Raw genomic sequence first — 24247 nt, 5'->3', positions numbered from 1 at the left:
GTGCATATAGGAGTACTATTCAGTCATAAAAAAGAATGAAAATTTGCTATTTCCAACAACATGGATGAACTAAGTGAAATAGGTCAGAGAAAGACAAATACTATATAATGTTGCTTATATGATAAGCTAAATAAACTGTTGAACATAACAACAACAAAAAACCCAGAATTACTGATATAGAGAAAACTAGTATTTACCATCAGGGACAAGGAGGGGAGGAAGGACAAAATAAGGCTGAGGGATTAAGAGATATAAACAATTATGTATAAAATAAACTACAGGGAATATAGTCAATATTTTATAATAATTATAAGTGGAGCATAACTTAAAAATTGCAAATCAGTCTGTTGTACACTTGTTACTTATACTGAGGTATAATTGACATAAAACTGTATTAGTTTCAGGTGTACACATGATTTGCTATATGTATATATTGCAGAATGATCACCACAATGAGTCTAGTTACTATCCATCCTCATACACAGTGACCATTTTTTTCTTGTGATGAAAACTTTTAAGATTTACTCTCTTAGCAGCTTTCAAATATGCAGTATTTGAAAGTATTACTAACTGTATAAGCTGGGTTTAGAAAAGGAAGAGGAACAAGAAACCAAATTTCCAACATTCACTGGATCATAGAGAAAGCAAGGGAATTCCAGCAAAGCATCTACATCTGCTTCACTGACAATGCAAAAGCCTCTGACTGTCTATCTTAACAAATTCTTTGTTATTTGTGGAAAATTCTTAAAGAGATGGGAATACCAGACTACCTTCCCTGTCTCTGAGAAACCTGTATGCAGGTCAAGAAGCAACAGTTAGAACCAGACATGGAATAAAGGACTGGTTCAGAATTGGGAAAGGAGTACTTCAAGGCTGTATATTGTCACCATGCTTATTTAACTTATATACAAAGTACATCATACAAAATGCTCGGCTGGATACAGCACAAGCTGGAATCAAAATTGCCAGGAGAAATATCAACAACCTCAGATGATACCACCCTTATGGCAGAAAGTGAAGAGGAACTAAAAAGCCTCTTGATGGGGGTAAAAGAGAAGAGTAAAAAAGGTGGCTTAAAACTCAACATCAGAAAACTAAGATCATGGCATCCAGTCCCATCACTTCATGGCAAATGGAAGGGGGAAAAGTGGAAGCAGTGACAGACTTTCTTTTCTTGGGCTCCAAAATCACTGCACACAGTGACTGCAGCCTTGAAATTAAAAGATGCTTGCTACTTGGGAGGACATCTGTGACAGACCTAGACAGCATATTAAAAAGCAAAGACGTCCCTTTGCTGACAGAGATCCATATTGTTAAAGCTATAGTTTTTCCAGTAGTCACATACAGATGTGAGAGTTGGACCATAAAGAAGGCGACCACCAAAGAACTGATGCTTTCTAACTGTGGTGCTGGAGAAGACTTGATTTAGAGTCCCTTGTATTGCAAGGGAGAAGGCAGTGGCAACCCACTCCAGTACTTTTGCCTGGAAAATCCCATGGATGGAGGAGCCTGGGAGGCTGCAGTCCATGGGGTCGCTAAGAGTTGGACACAACTGAGCAACTTCACTTTCACTTTTCACTTTCATGCATTAGAGAAGGAAATGGCAACCCCCTCCAGTGTTTTTGCCTGGAGAATCCCAGGGACGGGGGAGCCTGGTGGGCTGCCGTCTATGGGGTCGCACAGAGTCGGACACAACTGAAGCAACTTAGCAGCAGCAACAGCAGTATTGCAAGGAGATCAAACCAGTCAATCCTAAAGGAAATAAATCCTGAATAATCATTGGAAGGACTGGTGCTGAAACTGAAGCTCCAATACTTTGGCCACCTGATGCGAAGAGCCGACTCATTGGAAAAGATCCTTGTGCTGGGAATGATTGAATGCAAAAGAAGAGGGTGGCAGAGGATGAGATGCTTGTAAATAGCATCACCGACTCAATGGACATGAATCTGAGCAAACTTAGGAGATAGTGAAGGACAGGGAAACCTGACCTGCAGCAGTCCTTGGAGTTGCAAATAGTAACAAAGTACTAACTATAATCAACATTCTGTACATTACATCCCCATGACTTATTTATTTTATAATAGTTTGTACTTTTTAACTTCCTTCACTCATTGTGCCCCCACCTCAGCCTTTGGCAACCACCACTGTTCTCTAAATCTATGAGCTCAGCTATCGTTTGTTCTTGATACACCACATATAAGTGAGATGGTACAGTATGTGTCTTTCTCTGACCCATTTCACTTAGCATAATGCCTTCAGTGTCCATCCATGTTGTCATAAATGTTAAGATTTTATTCTTTTTATGGCTGAATAACGTTCCATTGTGTATATGAACCGCATTTTCTTTTTTCACCCATTGATGGGCATTTGGTTTCTTTCAGTGTCTTGGCTGTTGTAAATAATGCTGTAGTGAATAGTGGGGTGCATGTATCTTTTTGAAATAGGGTTTTTGTTTTTATTTTTTGGATAAAGTACTCAGAAGTGGCATTGTTGGATCATATGGTAGTTCTATTTTTAGTTTTTTTGAGGAACCTTCATATTGTTTTGCATAGGCACTGTGCCAATTACATGCAATGTGAAAACTTTTAACTTTTAAGAGGGCATGGATATAACAGAGGACCCCAATATTTGTGGGTATTATAAAATTATTTGCTATATTTATACATACGTGATTTTTATCTATAGATCTTTAAATTTTACATATATGGATTATAATCTGATTTGGTCAGTTGAACAGTTGGGTTTAAATTATTATAAACTACTATAGTAAATCAGCATGCTAAATTTTTTCTTCTTCAACTTAATCGTTCATGTGCTTTTGTTTCAGCAACTGAAGATCATAAGGAAAAACATTCTGGAATAAAAGAATTTGTAGCACCTCAGTTTTCTGATTCTGAAAATGGTATATTATAATTTCACTATATATATATGGATAATTTATTATTTAAAATTCTTTAGTTTTTATTTAATATTCATTTTCATAACATGAAAATCTGATAGGTCTTTTCACAGGAATACAATCCTACTCTTTTACTTCATAGCATGTCACAATGGAAATTAAATAATTGTTTATTCTGTATGTCTCGGCCCTGTGGGAGCGTCTGTGACCGTGAGGACGTGCGGGACTGTTGCCCCCCTCACTGTCTCACGTATCTCTGCCACCTACCAGTGCAGGCACTCAGTCAGCACTACCTTGAGCATTTTTCCCAAGCAATTATGTTGCATGTTTTCTCCCAGTTTGTCATTTGTCTTTTGACTTTTCTTATAGTTGTTTTTTGCCATGAAAACAATTATTTAAACATTTTATATAGTCAAATTTATTCATCTTTTGTTTCATTGGATCTGGATTTATGTCCTATGCAAAGCCCAGGTTAGAGGAGTTCATTTGTGCTTTCTGCTGCTGCTGCTGCTTTCTACTAGTATTTATATAGTTTTTTTTTTTTTAACGTTTAGATCTCCAATTCATTTGGAGTTTATTCACGCAAATGGTATTGGAACAATGGATTGAATGTTATATTTTTCCAAATGGCTATCCTTTATTTTTTTAAACGCCATCTTTGCCCCAGTAATTTGAAATTAACTTCCACTCATATGCTAGATTTCTATACGTATTTGAGTCAATTTCTGGACTTTCTTTATAGCTTATAGATGTGTCAATGTACCATTGCCACATTTTTTATTTAAAGGCTTATTGTCTAGCTCCATAAGAAAGTTTCATCGATACTTTGTGATCACATTAAATCTGAAAACTGACAGGTTGATGATGTCAAACAAGGGGTATCTTTCTGTTAAAGTTTACTTGTATAGCTTTCATATATAGTCTTTTTATGTAGGTTTTGAACATTTCTAGTTAAGATCATCTCTGAATATTTTCTTTTATTGTGATTATAAATGACATTTTCTTTCCATTTCATCTTTAATTGGTTACTATTTTGTGTATATAAGTGCTATTGATTTTTGCATATTAGTTTTGTATCCTGCTACCTTGCTAAATTTGTTTATACTTTGAGTTAGTTTTATGAGTGATTTTCTGGAACTTTCCAGGTAAACCATCATGTCTTCAGCAAATACAGATAGTCTTGTTTTTTCTTTAATAACTCCTGTGACTGTAATTAAGTTCTTTTTTTAAATTGGTTACTACCTCCAGAACAATGTGAAATAATAGCAAGCATGTCCTGATCTTGGTGTCAGTGCCTGTTTCTGAATTAATTAAGATGCTAGCTTTTAGATTGAGGTATATAATTTATAATGTTAAGTATCCACACATTACTGTTTTCTCAAGAGATTTTATTAGGAATGGTTGCACACCCACTCCTTGTTGAATTTTGCCAACAGCTTTCTCAGCATCTCTACCAGTGATTATTTGATGTTTGCTCTTAAATACATTAAGATGGTGAGCTATATTAATAGGATTCCAGTTAGAAATCCAGCTTTGTCATTGTGCATTATCTATTGATATTTTATTTACTATGTTTACATTGATATTAATTTCCCTGTGAAAATATCTCAGCCTGTGATTTTTTTTTTTTTAGTTTTCTTCTTTGTGGAAATTGATCAGTTTAACCTTTTTACCTGTCCTGGGACCAATTTTAATAAGTTATATTGTTCTCAGAAATTATTCATTTTGTCTGGGTTTTCAGATTTATTTGCATAGACTTGTACAAAATCTCTCTTGATTTTTTAAGTTTTATTGGGATATAATTTAAATACCATAAGATTCACCCATTGTAAGTATAAAATTCAGTGGCTTTTAGTAAATTTATAGAGTTGGGCAACCATCACAATTGAGAATTAGAATATTTCCATTACCCTCCAAATTCTCTCATGCTTGTTTGCAATTATTCCTTGGTCCCCTCCCTGACTCCCACCAGACTAGAGCAAATTTTCATCTTGTTGAATTGAGAAAGGGGGGTGGAAAGGAATGGTTCTTAGTTCAAATACCATAGTCTTTCATTCTTTCTGAATTGTAATAGATGTTCTTGTGTAAATGTTTCTTCATTTGAAGTATGTCCTTGGAAAATTTCCAGAGATTTTAAAATTATTTTCACCAGTTACTTAAAAACTGATGTGCAGGTCCCTAGACCTCATCATTCTGTCATGCCAGAAGCCTCTTTGATTTTTATTGATAAATGTAGTCATGATTTTTCTATTAATTATTATTTAAATACCCCATGGGTTATGATATGAAACGTCTTCTTTATCACTATTTTTCAGAAATTACATTCACCTTTCAACCAGGAGTTGTTTAAAAGAAGGTATTAAGAACGTGCAGGCAGAAGAGCCCTTTAGTTTCTGGTTTCATTAAAAAACGGTCTCATTTTTTTCCCTTAAACTTTATTTAAGGTACTAATTTAGTAAGTTTTTGTTTCATACATAAATATAGGAGTCACAAGACCAAATACAGTTGACACTTGAACTCAGTGGGGGTTCTGGGCCCCCATCCTCCGACAGTTGAAAGACCTGCCTATAATCGACTGTGGTTGTTGCTGAGTTGCTAAGTCATGTCTGACTCTTTTGTGACCCCATGGACTGTGGCCCGCCAGGCTCCACTGTCCATGAGATTTCCCAGGCAAGAAATCCCACTGGAGTGGGTTTCCATTTCCTTCTCCAAGAATTGTCTCATTTTATTTCATTATAATCAGAGCATGTTGTTTGTAATATCTCTATTTTAAGAAACTGATTTGTGTGTGTGCCTTAGTTACTAATTTCCATGAATTTTCAATGTGTGCTTCAAAAGAAGGTATATTTTCATTAGGGTTTGTATATATTCAAAAACAACCACAGTAGAACCTCCCCAGCAGTCTAGTGGTTAAAACTTTGTATGCCCAATGCACGGGGTGCAGGTCTGATCCCTGGTTGGAGAATTAAGATCTCACCTGCTGCACAGCATAGCTGGAAAAAAAAAAAACTACTTGTTGATTATGTTGTTTAGATCTTCTGCATCTTTACTTCTGTCTTCTTGGCCTGTTTTTTAACTTGGTATATTATAGTCTCCTATTATTAGCTTCTGTTTTTCCTCGTGTTTCCTGTAGTTTCTGTCTTACCCAGGTGGTTGCTTAGTTATTTTATACATAAGTATTTATAGCTATTAATTTCACTGTGAAATGTCATTTTGATTTTTCAGTTCAGTCACTCAGTCATGTCCAACTCTTTGAGACCCCATGGACTGCAGCATGCCAGGCTTCCCTATCCGTCACCAACTCCCAGAGCTTGCTCAAACTCATATCCATCGAGTCGGTGATACCACCCAACCATCTCATCCTCTTTTGTCCCCTTCTCCTTCTGCCTTCAATCTTACCCAGCATCAGGGTTTTTCAGTGAGTCTTTTCTTCACATCAGGTGGCCAAACTATTGGAGCTTCAGCATCAGTCCTTCCAGTGAATATTCAGGACTGATTTCCTTTACGATTGACTGGTTTGATCTCCTTGTAGTCCAAGGGACTCTCAAGAGTCTTCTCCAACACGACAGTTCAAAAGTCCAACATCACAGTTCTTCGGCGCTCAGCTTTCTTTATAGTCCAACTCTCACATCCATACAGGACTACTGGAAAAACCATAGCTTTGACTAGATGGACCTTTATCAGCAAAGTAATGTCTCTGCTTTTTAATATGCTGTCTAGGTTGGTCATAGCTTTTCTTCCAAGGAGCAAGCATCTTTTAATTTCCTGGCTGCAGTCACCATCTGCAGTAATTTTGGAACCCAAGAAAATAAGTCTGTCACTGTTTCCATTGTTTCCCTGTCTATTTATCATGAAGTGATGGGACCGGATGCCATGATCTTTGTTTTTTTGAATGTTGAATTTTAAGCCAGATTTTTCACTCTCCTCTTTCACTTTCATCAACAGGCTGTTTAGTTCCTCTTTGCTTTCTGCCATAAGGGTGGTATCATCTGCATATCTGAGGTTATTGGTATTTCTCCTGGCAGTCTTGATTCCAGCTTGTGCTCATTTTGCATGATGTACTCTGTATATAAGTTAAATAAGCAGGGTGACAATATACAGCCTTGATGTACTCCTTTCCCAATTTGGAACCAGTCTGTTGTTCCACATCTGGTTCTAACTATTGCTTCTTGACCTGCATACAGATTTCTCAGGGGGCAGGTAATGTGGTCTGCTAAGTTGCTAAGTCGCTTCAGTCGTGTCCAACTCTGTGCGACCCCATAGACGGCAGCCCACTAGGCTTCTCTCTCCCTGGGATTCTCCAGGCAAGAATACTGGAGTGGGTTGCCATTTCCTTCTCCAGTTGTGGTCTAGTATTCCCATTTCTTTAAGAATTTTCCACAAATTTCTTTAAGAATTCTTTAAGAATTTTGATATGTAGCCTACCTAATTAGAAATTGTCTTCACATAAACTTCTAATCACTTTATTTGTTAAAATTATGTTAATAAAATATGAGAATGAAACAAACTTGATTTGCTGTATATCCTACTCTTATTTCCTTGAAAAGATAAAAGCCATTTTGTTTTTATGTTCACTCAACAGTTGCAAAAGATTTGCCAGTAGATTCATTGGAAGATGATTTTGAGAAGGAATTCTCGTTTCTGAACAGCCTTCTAAGTCCTGGTTGTTGGAGTGCTGGTGAATCTTCCCAGGAATGTCAGGCTGTCTTTGGAAGCCCCAAGGCCAGTCTCACGTGCCAGGAGCCTTCTGGGGGCTCTGAGCCTCTTGCTCACTCCGCAGGATTCCTTCCTTCACAGCTCTTTGACCTTGGCCTTCATGCTGCTGGAGCTTTCAACAGTAAGTGTCTGTGCAATATTTGGATACCCCTGAATTGCTGTATATTTGTGAAGCAAAACTAGGTACATGTGGATGCTGAAATCAACAAGGAAACAAAGTTAGCTTCAGTACTGCTAGATAAAATCTTCAGTCACACCAGTCAACAAGAAAAACAACAGATATCACTGGCGTCTGTCAAGGAGAGTGAAACAAAGGCTGTTTTCCTGCCACCTCCCCTAAACCCCATATTTTCTTCATTGATTTTTCCAGGTATCTTCTCTACATAGAAAACCAGTGTCTTGTTTAAAAATTCTTGATCTGTGAAGTTATCCCTGCCTAGGGCAGGTGACACTGTTTCTTCCACCTAGCAAAACTTGATGCATTCTCTTCCTGTGAGCTCAGAGATGACAAAAGAAAAGGGAACAACTCCGGAGCTGGTTCCATGACAGCCTTCGGGGCAATGCGGTGGGAGTGGAGGGCTGTGTGGAAAGCTGGGAGCAGGAAAGGGCCACCTGCTCTGTTTACATGTCAGGGAGTCTCTCCACTCACCTGCTGTTCCACCGTCCTGTGTCCAGCCCGACGCCTTAGGAATCATACTGTCCCCCACTTGGATAATGGTTCCTAAGTCCTATCAATTACATTTCTAACCTGTGTCTCAGATTCCCACTCCTCTTCCATTTAGAACGTCGTTTGGTTTCCTGGGTTACTGTGACTCCACCTAACGTCTCCCAAACCCTAATTATATTATGGAATATTACCCTGGTACAAAGATTGGAGGACTTTTATTAGATATTTTCCCCTTGTTTTTCTGTTGTTATTTCCCACTTGATTAACAATGCATAATTCATTATTTCTCTCCCCAGGCTGGGCCTCCCATGGGGGATTAGAATTTCCTCTGTCACACATTGATAACCAGCCAGTGCCTTCACAGAGTCCAAAGAAATTAACAAAGTGTAAGTTACTTATTTACATTATCTGCCATCATAATAAGTCAAATTCAAGTAAATTTAGAAAAGAATCAATTTATAGCCTTTGCCTCATATTGTCCAAAAAATTATTTTGTTAATAATGAATTAAAATGAAAGCTGTATTTGGCTGTCCCTCACTGTGGAAAGCAGTGACTAGACTTTGTGGGCTTGCCATGGTAAACTTCATCCTCTACTTCAGTCTTTTATGTTTTGTGTTAAAGTCTATTGATAATGGATAATGCCATTAGAATAGAACATGCTCTGTGTGCACAGGATGCCTGTTGACAGAGAACGCACTCAGGCTTATAGCACAGGACCGGGTACATAGTAATTGCTTTCATATATGGAGTACTCACTGTATTTTGTCTGCAGAGCTGGTTCATGTTGTAATTACCATGTAGGATATACATAGAAAATAGACCCATTCCCTGTCTTACAGGATCTTATACATATTAATCCTAGTCACTGACGTTGACTTAACTTTTTAATTGGACAGAATTTCAGACACACAGAAATATTTCACAAATGAAAATGGCACAAAGAACACCTTCATGCAGATTTCCCTGTTGTCGGCATTTTATCCCATTTGCTTTATACAGGTGTGTGTGTAATGCACGCGTTGTTTTATCTGAACCACTTGTGGGTAAGTTACATGCACCATGACCCTTTCCTCCTAAACGCTGCAGCTTGTGTTTCCTGAGAGCAGGTATATTCTCTTGCACAACCACAACATGGCTGTAATGTTAGGAAATGTTAACACGCGTTTCTATAATCTACTAAGTATTTGTATCTTATGTTTGAGTTGACCAGTAATGTCCTTTATAGCACTGTCCTGAGTCTGCCTGGCAGGGCAGTGGGTAGGGGGAGTCTGTGGTCATGTAATGTATTCAGTTGCCATATTTCATTAGACTCTTTTAATCTGAAATTTTTCCACAACTTTTGATTTTTTTGGACATGGGCATCTTAAAAGAATATTGTCTTTCTGCTCCACTGTTGTTTTTAATAGAAGGCTCCTTATTCAGTTTGATTTGAGGTCTCCTTGTAATTAAATTTAGGTTGTTCGTTTTCCTGAATATCTAGTCAGATTATCCTGACTAGAACACACGTAGGTGATGTTCCTTTCTCAGTGTTTCACAGCTCAGAGCTGTCCCTCTCTCCCTTAGGGGTGTCACGTCGACCACTCACCCAGGGAGCTGTCCAGGTTTTCTCCTATATGATCACTATTTCGTTCTGTCCTCCCTGACAGTTACTGAGCAGTCTGTGGGAAGACACTGAAACCTGGGACACGTCCTGCTTTTCTGTTTGTCAGAATTTCCACTTAGGTTTAGCATCTGTTTTTGCTTTTTGCCTGATTCAGCCTGTCCTGTTACAGGTGAAAAGTGATGATTTTCCAACCCTAGCACTCTCTCCACACTTTTTTAAAAATTGTAGTAAAAACACAGAACAAAATCTAGCATCTTAGCCATTTTAAAGTGTATAGTTCAGTAAAGTATATGCACATTGCTGTGAAAAATGTGAAACTTTGTACCCGTTAAACAGTAACTTCCTGTTCTCTCTTCCCAGCCCCTGGTAACCAGCATTTTACTTTCTGTTTCTATGAATCTGACTACCTTCACACCTCATATAAACAGAGTCCTGCAAGTACTTGTCTTCTTGTACCTGGCTAATTCCACTTAGCGTACTGTCCTCCAAGTTCATCCGTGTTGTAGTGCGTGACAGGGTGTCCTTCCTTTTTAAAGTTGAATAATATTTCATTGTATGGATATACCACATTTTGTTTATCCACTCATCTGTTAATCACATTTTTTAAACAGCCTTATTGACATATAATTCACATGCCATACAATTGGCTTCTTCCACCTAAGATCATGGCATCCGGTCCCATCACTTCTTGGCAAATAGATGGGGAAACAGTGGAAACAGTGGCTGACTATTTTTCTGGGTTCCAAAATCACCGCAGATGGTGATTGCAGCCATGAAATTAAAAGACACTTACTCCTTGGAAGGAAAGTTATGACCAACCTAGACAGCATATTAAAAAGCAGAGACATTACTTTGCCAACAAAGGTCTGTCTAGTCAAGGCTATGGTTTTTCCAGTGGTCATGTATGGATGTGAGAGTTGGACTGTGAAGAAAGCTGCTGCTGCTGCTGCTAAATCACTTCAGTCGTGTCCAACTCTGTGCGACCCCATAGACGGCAGCCCACCAGGCTCCCCCATCCCTGGGATTCTCCAGGCAAAAATACTGGAGTGGGTTGCCATTTTCTTCTCCAACGCATGAAAGTGAAAAGTCAAAGTGAAGTCGCTCAGTTGTGCCCAACTCTTAGCGACCCTGTGGACTGCAGCCTACCAGGCTCCTCCGTCCATGGGATTTTCCAGGCAAGAGTACTGGAGTGGGGTGCCGTTGCCGTCTCCTAAAGAAAGCCGAGCACCGAAGAATTGATGCTTTTGAACTGTGGTGTTGGAGAAGACTCTTGGACTGCAAGGAGATCCAATCAGTCCATCCTAAGGGAGATCAGTCCTGGGTGTTCATTGGAAGGACTGATGCTGAAGCTGAAACTCCAATACTTTGGCCACCTGATGCGAAGAATTGGCTCATTGGAAAAGACTCTGATGCTGGGAGGGACTGGGGGCAGGAGGAGAAGGGGATGACAGAGGATGGATGAGATGGCTGGATGGCATCACTGACTCAATGGATGTGAGTCTGAGTGAACTCTGGGAGTTGGTGATGGACAGGGAGGCCTGGTGTGCTGCGATTCATGGGGTCGCAAAGAGTCGGACACGACTGAGCGACTGATTTGACTGACTGACCTGCCCGGTGCTGTGTGTGCTTAGTCACTCAGTTGTGTCCAATTCTTTATGACCCCATGGACTGTAGCCTTCCAGGCTCCTCTGTCCGTGGGGATTCTCTAGGCAAGAATACTTGAGTGGGTTGCCATTGTCCTCCTCCAGGGGGATCTTCCCAACCCAGGGATTGAACCTAGGTCTCCCGAATTGCAGGCAGATTCTTTACCGTCTGAGCCACCAGGGAAACCCAAGAATACTAGAATGAGTGGCCTATCCCTTCTGCTGTAAGCAGAAAACTATCTCTTATTCCCTATTTACATATGTGTTCACTGTCAGAATGGATTCATACTTTTTCTGTGGTTTATAATCACTGCTGTTCTTAATCATTTTGGTTCTCAAATTGTCCCCATGTTGACCAGTGGGAGCACTTTTAGGCTGACATCTAAATCTTTGTAGTATCAATATTTTAAAATTTTCAAACCATTTCAGACCTACAGAAAGGCTTGCAAAAATAGTACCAAATATTCCCATATTTTCCCACCTAGATTTCAAAAAATGTTACCATGTTTGCCTTATTCTGTGTGTGCAGTATATGTAATTTCTTGTGAACTGAAATTATTCTGAGACTTAAATAGCAGACGTAATGCCCTTCACCGCTAAAAACGTTAGCATCTGTTTCCTAAGAAGGACATCCTTTTACATAATCACAATTTAGTGATCAAAATTGGAAATTAAACATTACCTTACTACTGTTATGCAATCTATAGATCTTATTCAGATTATTTCAGTTGTTATAAAATACAGTAGTGTTACAAATTATATAATGTATTTTATAACAAGAGAAAAAGATATTTTCCTAGACCAATCCAGGATCCAATGCAGGATCACACTGTATTTGTCGTCAGGTCTCTTTAGCCTCTTAATCTGGGACAGTTCCTCAGTCTTTGCCTTCCATTGTTGTGGCTTTTTGTGTGTGTGTGTGTGGTTAATTTTGTAGAATATTCCTCGAATTGAGTTTATCTGACGCTGTCTCATAGATTCAGGTTATGCATTTTGTCAGGACTAGCAGCACAGGAATGATGTTGTGTGTTCTTAGGAAACCATACCGGGAGGCACACGGTGCCTCTTGTGCTCCGTTGCTCACGATGTTATTAACTTCGATCACTTGGTTAAGGCGGTGTCTGCCAGGTTTATTCACTATCAAATTACTATTCTGTTTTTTCCTTTGTGATGAATAATTATCATGTGGAAAAATATTTTGAAACTGTAAGAATGGGTTGTTTCTCATTACCAAAGTTTCTCCCACTAACTCAGCATTCCTTGATAATTCCTGCATGAAACGTCTGTTACTGTGGTTGTTACCAGATGATAGGTTTCTGTTTGGTCATTCCTTCTACGTTTACTAGTTGGCGTTCTGCTGTACAGAAAAGCTTTGTCTTGTCCTCACTTTTACTTACTTGTTGATATGTATCATTGTGGACTCATGGAATCCTATTTTATTCTTCCTAATACTTTGGGATAAATCAGTTGGGGAATCTGTCAATTCCAAGCAAATCACAGATTCACAGCAGCCAATTCTGAATACAGACACCTTTAGGGATTCAGACTATTTAGTTTTCTCTTTTTAAACTCACTAAAACTTAATTGTGTTTAATCATTAAAAAAGTGAGTAAATTTTACCACTGAACAGAAAAAAGCTGAGATACTGAGAATACTGCTATTTGCTTATAATCCTTGAGGCTTAGTGGGGGGAAAATAGGGGGAAAAAGCTTTCAGCAAAAAGCTACAATAAAATTAAACCTTAGAATTTTAACAAAAATTAAAGTTCTTAACAATTTTAAAATTCACTCATTAAGTACCCCCCACTTCATTAGTCATTAGTGAAGTGAGGTGAGTCGCTCAGTCATGTCTGACTCTTTGCAACCCCATGGACTATATACAGTCCATGGAATTCTCCAGGCCACAATACTGGAGTGGGTAGCCTTTCTCTTCTCCAGGGGAGCTTCTCAACCCAGGGATTGAACCCAGGTCTCCCACATTGCAGGTGAGTTCTTTGACTAGCTGATCCACCTTAAGGAAATGCAAACTAAAACCAAAAATGCAATAATACCATTACCCACCTATCAGAACAGCTTAAATAAAAACTGAAAACCACTCATGCTAACAAGGATATGGAAGAACTTGGACACTACTTGTGGGAGTGTAAATTAGCATTACCATTTGGAAAACTGGCAGTTTCTGCTAAAACTGAAATACACGCACCACAAGATGCATGTACCTTTCCACTCCTAAGTACTTTTCCAACAGAAATGCATTCAACTGTTAACCAAAATAGATGCAAAAGGATGTTTTGACAGCACTGTTGCTAATAGCCCCAATGGTATTTATTTTATCTGTGATGCTGGGTGAGAGGTTGGGTGAGGGTGGTGTGAGTAGTGACCGGAGGGTGCCAGCTTCTAAGGAGTGGTCATGTTCTGTTTCTTGATGTTGGTATTTTTATGGTTGCTTTTACTGTATGAAAATTAGTTATTTAGGCTCTTTTTCTCTGTACATGTGTGCGTGCTAAGTCGCTGCAGTCATGTCTGACTCTGGGCCACCCATAGCCCAGCAGGCTCCTCTGTCTAAGGGATTCTCCAGGCAAGAATACTGGAGTGGGTTGCCGTGCCCTCCTCCAGGGGATCTTCCCAACTTAGGGAATCGAACCCACGTCTCTTATGCCTCCTGCACTGGCAGCTGGACTCTACCACTAGCGCCACCTGACTCACTCCTTCACCCTCTACTTGTTGTCCTCTAAGAATCTCTGTAGGCAAGAAAAGTGCACAAGGAAAGCCCCCATGAAAATAACGTAATTAAGACCTTCATTTCCCACTGTGACAGATAAATATAAAACCATGCCACATTTGTAGAATACTGTACGATTTTTGTATGCTCATCAGAACCTCTCAACAGCTGTTAGAGGGAGTTCAGGTGTTAATGAAATGATCAAATGTCCTGCTTGACACTGTTCTTCAAGTTTAATTATTAAAAGCCCCGCCCCGCCCTACTTCCTCTCAAGTATCCTGGTTTAATAATAAATTATATGATCTTTACAAATGAGGAAGCAAGAGGACCCAAGGTTAAATGACTTGCTCATTATTACTTATTAGTAGGTACACCCAGGACTCAGAGCCAGAATTTTGTGTGGGCATCACTGACACTACCTTGGGGTTCCCAGAAACAGAACTGGATACACAAAGCTGCCTTTCACTCTGTCCAGATCCCTGAGGCTTGGGATCCCCACAGCCCAGTCTCCAGCCCCCTCCTCTGTGTAAAGTGACAGCCATGCTTGTAAGAGAGGGTTGCTTTAGCCTCGTGAGTTGGATTGCCTTCCGTCCTCTGTCCACTGCGTCTCTGGTCTCATATGTAACCTTCGGATTGTCCCCTGGGTCTCAGCCCTGCTTTCTGGACCCCCTGGCCTTCTGAGATGACCCACTGTCCATGCCACTGAACAGTCTTTCACTAGCCCCAGCCTTCAGCATAAATGTATTATTCTTGACTATCTGCCCATTACTTGTAGATTATCCATATATGCAATTTTCCATTCTCCACAGGGAGAGAGTTGGTTAACAGGAAGTTGTATCTGAGACATAATTCACTCCATATTTATCAAAAATTTGTAAAGTACACGTGGAAAAGACAAAACAACTGTAAATGAAAAGGACAACTGCTGAGAGACAGGATTAGGGGATTGTTTCCTCCCTACGTCTATATTTTAAGATTACTTTGATAATAAATATGTATTCCAAGCACTAAGTTTGCAAGTGTAGGAACAAAGGTTACTTTTAACCTTGAGCCTTATCTGAGAGTCTTCTATTACTTCCTGCCTTTTCACTTTTAATCAAGTCCTTCTCAGAGCAACATGCAATTAGCTTTCCAAATTATCCTCAAGGAGACATAATCGATGTTTATTCTTGTCAGTTGTCTTAAATTTGATTCAAAAGAAGCAGCATCTACTTTAAAATTATAAATGTGGTACAGTGATGTGATTTTTTAAAAATCTGGGACTCTTCAATGTGTTGTTTTTTTTTTTTTCTTTTTTACTAGCTCCCAACAGTGGTAACCAAGACATGTCAGCCTGGTTCAATCTATTTGCAGACTTGGATCCACTTTCAAACCCAGATGCTATCGGACACTCAGATGATGAACTTCTTAATGCTTGACTGAAGTTACGATGCCACTTCAATGGCCTTGAGACACCAGTTTTGCAACTTACTGCCTTAGTGAAAAGGAGTTTATGTTGTCACTCACATATGAAGACATTGTGTTTGCAAATTTAACACTTGACAGCCAACTTTAGACAGATGGTAAGGACCAACCACATTTTTATACATTAAGTGTCTATTTAATATCTTGGATTTGCAGCAGTTGGTAATATATGTAAAACTTTACAACACTATTGAGTCTGAAATTGATACCAAAACTTAGTAGGGATTGGGTTTATTTATTTGGAAAATCTTTTATGTATGAGTTGCCTTGCTGGCTGTGAGATTTCTATATATAGATAAAGGACAGCATGTAAACTGGGTTGTGATTTGAGGTTGGTTTTTAAATAAAACACTGGCAGGGGGGATTTTCTGTTGTGGAACATAGCACTAGAAACAAGACTAGTTTTGTCTTTAGAAAGGTAGAATAAGATTTGAGAACTCAGTTTTCTTTGATGAAATCACAGAGAAACTTGGTATTTGTTCTCTCCACTTGGAGGCTAAAATGTAGTATCTCAGTTCTTTTCCTTCATACAAAATCATGGACACCCTCCAATTTCATTATTGAATTTTTTGGGGAAAGTAGCAGGACGAGTTATTTGCTAAGTCCACCCTCTGTAGAAACAGAAAATTCTCTTCCCATCTTATAAACTACAGGACTGTCCAACAGTATTTCAGACGTTGTACTTCATTTTGTCTTCAGGCCTAAGTCTTCACACACTGCCGTCACAGTGCCCTGTATTCACACGCTGCCTGAAAGAAGACCAGGGAGGATACTCCCTGGGCAACTGGCAGTCGTATTCCTGCAACCACCCGGAAACGTCTACTTGAATGAGGGAAAAATCTGATTAACTCACCCTCGAACAGATGTGCAATACTTACCCAGTATTTCTTAACATGATATAACCCAGAATACTTTCTGGCACAGTTACAGAAAGCTCTATACCATCAGTAAAGCAGTCTTTCATTTTTCCACTTTTCTGTGGGTGACATCAGCTGAGGTTCTGTTTGATTACTAAGGACAAACTTACCCTTGGAAGGTTTAGAGTCTTAAGTATCAGAAGGCAGGTCCTTTAATGGAAGTTGAAGTATATGCTGATACAAGCACAGCCATTGTAGACACAGTCACTGTATGTCCTGTTCTTTCTTCCTGCCCAGCCTTAGTTCTGAGGCAGTTCACCCACTGTCCTGTTTCATCATCGTCCAGTCCATTGTATCTGCATAAGTGACCGTGTTCACGAACATGTTCACAGCAGATTTCACTATACTCCTAGTTCCAAGCAAGCTTAACTATTATTTACAGGAGAATTGCTTGTAATCTCTGAGTCACTGTATATAGAAAAAACATTTTCTTAGGAGTGACTAGGGCAGGTAAATCGCAGTCCACTTCCCATCCATAGCAGTCTGGCCTAACTACGATCTGAACCGCCCACAGGGTCTTTGGAAAACCACAACTGTGGTCAAGTAGTGGCTGGCTAGAAAGACCTTAACTGAGGGTCAGGAATATGGACTTAAAAGAGTCTGTAAAACTTTCCTTAAAATATTTTCACGTGCTTATTCATATTTACTTGGTTTAACCTTTAAGCATTTTGTAACTCTCCCTTTGTATTCAGTGACATTTGCCAGTGCAGTACATTGTTCCACCAAAATCCATCACCAGGGTCATGATTATGAATCACAATCTGAAGTCTATACCCATGGTCACTCTGAGCTCTCAACTTTGGGAGTACCTCAGAAAGTGTTAATTGTCTTGAGTTTTGCCATTTTTCTCTTATTAATTCTCACTAATGCATTAGTTAAAAAATACTTGAATAGCTCCCTCACATCCATGCAGAGCAGTCCTTGTTATGGCGTAAACAAAGAGGAAAACCAGTACTCTCCCTAGGCCTAAATCCCTGACAGTGGATGTAGGGGGGATACTGCCCCCCAGTTTTCCAAGAGCAAAGGTTATCAAAAAATAGAAACATATCAGAATTTTTATTATTCAGTTCTTAGTTTCTCTAACATTTTTGCTTTCAACAGAGTATCCATTTTCTCCTTTAACCCAAAAGCAACACTGCCTTAGAAAGTCCAGTTATAACTTCAGCAAGTCTAATGACTCCATTTTTGAAGTGCACATTTAAAACTTTATTTTTCCTCAAGGTTAGTTATTTGAAGCTCAATCATTAATTTAAGAGCCAGAAACAGAAATTTGGCTGTATTACACTTAAAATAGGTATAATAGCAAACCAAGCACATATTCAGTTGGGAGTGAAAGGAAAGGACAGGATAAACACAGAACAGAAAGGTGGTCAGTTGCTATTTGCTTAAATCTAGAACCACCATTCAATAAATAAATGAATTAACCTTAACCAAGGGTGAGCTGAGAACAACTCTTATCAAAATAAATGAATGCTTTTTATGTTGAGTGGGGGGGGATAGCTATCTTATACTTTTTAATAGCAGACAAAAATGCATTTAAACTTAGAAGAGCCCCCAGAAGAACTAAAATTTGCCTAATCTTTCTTCAACCAACTTTAGGGCAGATTAAGATCAAATTGGTGTGACTTTGTATTTTTTGAAATCTTTCATTAAGTGTAAAACATAACTCTGATATGATTAGAAACAACCTGTTTTAACAAAACAGGTTTCAGTATTTGCACAATGAAAAAGTGTTTGTATTTCAGACCATCTGGAAATGTAAAGGTCTTAACTGTGTACGAACAAAGGAAGTTTGAATGTGCTATTTTTCTGAGCCTCTTTTATTAATAATAAAACTATAAGATGGCATTAAAAAGTTTATTTTCTAAAGTGTTCAATACAAATCTAGTTGTTGTTTCCCTATTCAAAAACGTTGGTTTTTACCTCAGGACCATAGTAGTAAGAAGGTAGTTTGAATGATACAGATACCACAGAATGAAAATAAAACCAGGGCAATTAATATCCTTGTGAGACTGATTCTTTCTATTTCATGCAGGAGGGACTTTGTAAGATATGGGAAATAACAGAATGTGTGTTCTTTGTGTAAATACTGTTAGTAACAAAATACAGAATACTAAACAGCAAAGTTCTGAGCCTGGACGCAATAACCAGTGAAATATAAGCCATATTATTTAACTTGATTTGCTGACAGGAGGAATAGAAAGCCAGGATTAACTGATCCAGTTACTTCTATCTTCCACAGCACTGGCAGGGCCCTGCATTTCCTTACCTTGAGCAGTGAAACACACCCAGAATCTTGGGATGTAGACATTAAACTGGGAAACTTTAACTTTACATTAAACTACAAACTTTAACATATTAACCAATTCAGCAGTACTGAAAGTAATGCATTTAAAACACACAACAATAAGGGTTCGTTTAAATATACCAAAGAAAACCTAAAGAGCAGGATGGGAAGAAAAATGCTTATTGTTAGGATGGGTCACAGTCTATCTTCTCCCATGTTTTATGTGCAACTTAAAAGAAGACTAAACAATATAGTGAAAATGAGTATACTACCCAAAGCAATCTATAGAGTCAATGCAATCCCTATCAAGCTACCAACAGTATTTTTCACAGGGCTAGAACAAATAATTTCACAATTTGTATGGAAATACAAAAAACCTCGAATAGCCAAAGCAATCTTGAGAAAGAAGAATGGAACTGGAGGAATCAACCTGCCTGACTTCAGGCTCTACTACAAAGCCACAGTCATCAAGACAGTATGGTACTGGCACAAAGACAGAAATATAGATCAATGGAACAAAATAGAAAGCCCAGAGATAAATCCACGCACCTATGGACACCTTATCTTTGACAAAGGAGGCAAGGATATACAATCGAGAAAAGACAATCTCTTTAACAAGTGGTGCTGGGAAAACTGGTCAACCACTTGTAAAAGAATGAAACTAGAACACTTTCTAACACCATACACAAAAATAAACTCAAAATGGATTAAAGATCTAAATGTAAGACCAGAAACTATAAAACTCCTAGAGGAGAACATAGGCAAAACACTCTCCGACATAAATCACAGCAGGATCCTCTATGACCCACTTCCCAGAATACTGGAAATAAAAGCAAAAATAAACAAATGGGACCTAATTAAAATTAAAAGCTTCTGCTCAACAAAGGAAACTATAAGCAAGGTGAAAAGACAGCCTTCAGAATGAGAGAAGATAATAGCAAATGAAGCAACTGACAAACAACTAATCTCAAAAATATACAAGCAACTCCTGCAGCTCAATTCCAGAAAAATAAACAACCCAATTAAAAAATGGGCCAAAGAACTAAACAGACATTTCTCCAAAGAAGACATACAGATGGCTAACAAACACATGAAAAGATGCTCAACATCACTCATTATCAGAGAAATGCAAATCAAAACCACAATGAGGTACCATTTCACACCAGTCAGAATGGCTGTGATCCAAAAGTCTACAAGCAATAAATGCTGGAAAGGATGTGGAGAAAAGGGAACCCTCTTACACTGTTGGTGGGAATGCAAACTAGTACAGCCACTATGGAGAACAGTGTGGAGGTTCCTTAAAAAACTGGAAATAGAACTGCCTTATGATCCAGCAATCCCACTGCTGGGCATACACACCAAGGAAACCAGAATTGAAAGAGACACATGTACCCCAATGTTCACTGCAGCACCGTTTATAATAGCCAGGACATGGAAGCAACCTAGATGTCCATCAGCAGATGAATGGATAAGAAAGCTGTGGTACATATACACAATGGAGTATTACTCAGCCAATACATTTGAAACAGTTCTAATGAGGTGGGTGAAACTAGAGCCGATTATACAGAGTGAAGCCAGAAAGAAAAACACCGATACAGTATACTAATGCATATATATGGAATTTAGAAAGATGGTAACGATAACCCTGTATACGAGACAGCAAAAGAGACACAGATGTATAGAACAGTCTTTTGGACTCTGTGGGAGAGGGAGAGGGTGGGATGATTTGGGAGAATGGCATTGAAACATGTATAATATCATGTAAGAAACGAATCGCCAGTCCAGGTTTGATGCAGGATACAGGATGCTTGGGGCTGGTGCACTGGGATGACCCAGAGGGATGGTACGGGGACGGAGGTGGGAGGGGAGTTCAGGATGGGGAACATGTGTACACCTGTGGCAGATTCATGTTGATGTATGGCAAAACCAATACAATATTGTAAAGTAAAAAAAAATAATAATAAATAAATGATTAAAATAAATAAATAAAATAAAATTTTTTAAAAAAAAAAGAAGACTAAAGAGTTCCCCGATGGCTCAGTGGGTAAAAGATCCGCCTGAAATGCAGGAGACACAGGAAACATGAATTTGACACCTTGGTCAGGAAGATCCCCTGGAGGAGGGCATGGCATCCCACTCCAGTATTCTTGTCTGGAGAATCCCCATGGACAGAGAAGCCTGGTGGGCTCCAGTCCATTGCATCACAAAGAGTCAGACATAACTGAGCGACTAAGCATGCACACACACGGAGTTCATTAAGAACTGTCCTTGGCATCTAAATTCAAGACATGGTTCTGTACTCAGTGATGTAAATAAAACCATTCAGCATCCAAAAAGTAAGTACAAACTGGAGATGAAGGTGAGGTGAGTGTTAACAGGTAAGATTTTGAAGGGCGTGTTACTACGTTTAAAAAAATTTCTTTATCCCATTTCAAAATAATGCTCTCTCATTTAAAAAGTCTGGAAAAGTAGAAGACCAAGAAATCCTCCACAGCCTGACCATCTAGGGGTAACTCCTATTAATGTTACATAGGAACTAAACTGTCATCTGGGTGATTTTACTGTGTCTGAAATGGGCATGCAAAGTAACAGACTAAAAATTACTAAGTCTTTACCTCAAAAAGTCACATTAAAAAAAAACTCACCAAAAATGTGATTGAAAGCCCCACTTTTTGCCTCTCTAAAAAAGATAGTGAAAGTCACTCAGTCGTTTCTGACACTTTAAGACTTCATGGACTATATACAGCCTGCCAGGCTTCTCTGTCCATGGGATTCTCCAGCAAGAATACTGGAGTGGGTAGCCATTCCCTTCTCCAAAGAATCTTCTCAACCCAGGGATCAAACCTGGGTGTCCTGCATTGTAGGCAGATTCTTTACCATCTGAGCCACCGGGGAAGCCCCTAAAAGATATGCTTCTCAAATTAAAATATTTCTTTTGAATTTCTGCAGCTGTAGCAACATTAAAAACCAGAGCTTGAGGATTTGTGTCACTAACTTGCTTGGTCAGGAACTGATGTTTAACCAGCTTACTTTCTCTTTGCCCTCCAAACCAAACTGCCAGCAGTTGAACCAATGAATACCACAAAGAACAAATGAGGCAATGACCCAAGGGCACATAATCTGCAATGATACCGGACACTTATATTTTATTAATGTCATTGTTACAGGAGAAGTAGCAGTAAGGCTTTGTGGTTAAGTCTAAATTGTGGAGTCAGACTTGGTTCAAAGCCAGATTTTGACATTTTTCAGATATATGACCATGGATAAGTTAATCTAATTCTGATCTTGTGATTTATAAGATAGTAACTAGTAGTATCTGGCTTCCTAGGGTTCTGTAAGCACTAAGCCTGTGGCACGTGGAAAGCTATCAGAAAGTGTTACCTACCTTTATTATGATTTCAGCTAAACACCCTTGACTGTATTATACTTTACAAGGTAAAATGAATTTTCATGGGATCATTTTCCCTGATCAACAACTTGTGGCTTTTCTAAGGAATGAATAAACTTACCCAACAAAAGAGAAAGGAGAAGATAACATGTGTTTGCTTCCAGTTTTGTTATTTTCATACTCGCCATCTAACTGACTAGCATTGTCATCAGCATTTCCTGAAATCACATCAGAAAACTGAAGTTCAAAGAGGTGACTTCTTTGCTTAAGATCCCATGACCATTAAGCTGCAGAGCCAGAACTAGTTCCCGAATTGTGGCCCTAAATCTTGGGCTTTTCCTGGATCTCCTCTGAATGATCCCAATGATCTCAAAAATAACTGCTTAAGGCATGGAACTGAGATGAATGGTCATACTCCTGGTTTTTGGCCATCAAAGCTCCATGATAGAAAGTCGCTCAGTCACGTCCGACTCTTTACGACACTGTGGCCTATACTTCCATGGAATTCTCCAGGCTGGAATACTGGAGTGGGTAGCCTTTCCCTTCTCCAAGCGATCTTCCCAACCCAGAGTTTGAACCCAGGTCTCCCACATTGCAGGTGGATTCCTTACCAGCTGAGCCATAAGGGAAGTCCAAGAATACTGGAGTGGGTAGCCTATCCCTTCTCCAGCGGATCTTCCTGACCCCGGAATTGAACTGGGGTCTCCTCCGATGTAGGCGGATTCTTTACCAACTGAGCTACCAGGGAAGCCCTGAGCTCCGTGATAGTCTTCTCCAAAACAATGATTTAGTATGATGTACCCATACTCCTGTATAAAATCAAAGAGTATATGGAGTTAAACACTCCATGTGAGGAAGATGCAAACCACTAAAGAGAAATTTTTAAATAAAACCAGCAATTTGGAGATAGTTACTAAAAAGTAGAAACAGTATCCTTAAAGACTGCAGTCTCCCTGTTAAGATAGCAGACCAACCCCAAAACACATATATATAAAAGTTGTATCTATAACAGTATTTTTCAAATCATTTTTGATGACAACTCACAATAAGAAATGTATTTTACTTTACAACCTAGTACATATGTATCCCTGTGGCTACTAAGGGCTCCCCTGGTGGCTCAGCCGGTTAAGAATCTGGCCGCAATGCGGGAGACCTGGATTTGATCCCTTGGTCAGATCCCTTCCCAATCCCTAAATTAAGAAGATCCCTTGGAGAAAGGAATGACTACCCACTCCAGTATTCTGGCCTGGAGAATTCCATGGACTATATATTCAAGGGGTCGCAAAAAGTCCGACAGGACTGACTTTCACGTTCACTTTCAAGGCAAGCAAAAGCTTTACATACAAATACTATTCCCCTCATGTCTGAATATACTTATATTTTTTGTTATATTTCATTAAAAAAAAATGTTAGCTAGACCTATATAATTCATTTCAAGACCCAAACAGTTTGAAAACACTGAACTAAAAAGATACAAAGGTTATTTATATCATCAGTCAGTTGTGTCTAACTCTTTAAAACCCCATGGACTGGAGTCTGGCAGGCTCCTCTGTTCATGGAATTTTCCAGGCAAAAATAACTGGAGTGGGTTGCCATTTCCTACTCAAGGGGATCTTCCTGAACCAGGGAACAAACCCACGTCTCGAGTCTCCTACATTGGCGGGTGGATTCTTTTACCACTGCGCCACCTGTGAAGTCACCTACATTATCCTGCCATGTTCTAATAGAAGTGAAAGTGTGGGTCGCTCAGTCGTGTCTGACTCTTTGCAACCCCATGGACTGTGGCCCACCAAGCTCCTCTGTCCATGGAATTCTCCAGGCAAGAGTACTGCAGTGGGCTGCCATTTCCTCCTCCAGGAGAACTTTCTGACCCAGGGATCAAACCTGGGTTTCCTGCATTGCAGGCAGATTCTTTACTGTCTGAGCCATCAGGGAAGCCCA

The 24247-nt window shown here is 39.2% G+C and overlaps 1 protein-coding gene across 8 annotated transcripts in view; it reads left to right on the top strand.

The window, feature by feature from the left end:
- The window catches only part of ICA1L (islet cell autoantigen 1 like), a 57945-nt gene extending 39315 nt beyond the window's left edge, over nucleotides 1-18630 (top strand). For 5 of the 8 annotated variants that reach the window (XM_059878817.1, XM_005202687.5, XM_059878821.1 and 2 more), the window contains exons 10-13: nucleotides 2828-2902; nucleotides 7482-7736; nucleotides 8579-8668; nucleotides 15553-18630. In XM_059878817.1, the coding sequence (XP_059734800.1) occupies nucleotides 2828-2902; nucleotides 7482-7736; nucleotides 8579-8668; nucleotides 15553-15668 (536 nt within the window). In that variant the 3' untranslated portion in view covers nucleotides 15669-18630. The remainder of the gene's footprint in view (nucleotides 1-2827; nucleotides 2903-7481; nucleotides 7737-8578; nucleotides 8669-15552) is intronic. The other 3 variants (XR_233653.5, XM_024981334.2, XM_005202691.5) reach the window with 3 other exon arrangements.
- Nucleotides 18631-24247: the final 5617 nt, after the last annotated feature.

Source organism: Bos taurus, chromosome 2, assembly GCF_002263795.3.
Source record: "Bos taurus isolate L1 Dominette 01449 registration number 42190680 breed Hereford chromosome 2, ARS-UCD2.0, whole genome shotgun sequence".
Taxonomy (NCBI): Eukaryota; Metazoa; Chordata; class Mammalia; order Artiodactyla; family Bovidae; genus Bos; species Bos taurus.
Note: the sequence above shows the minus strand (reverse complement) of the source record. Positions and strands in the feature narration are given on the sequence as shown.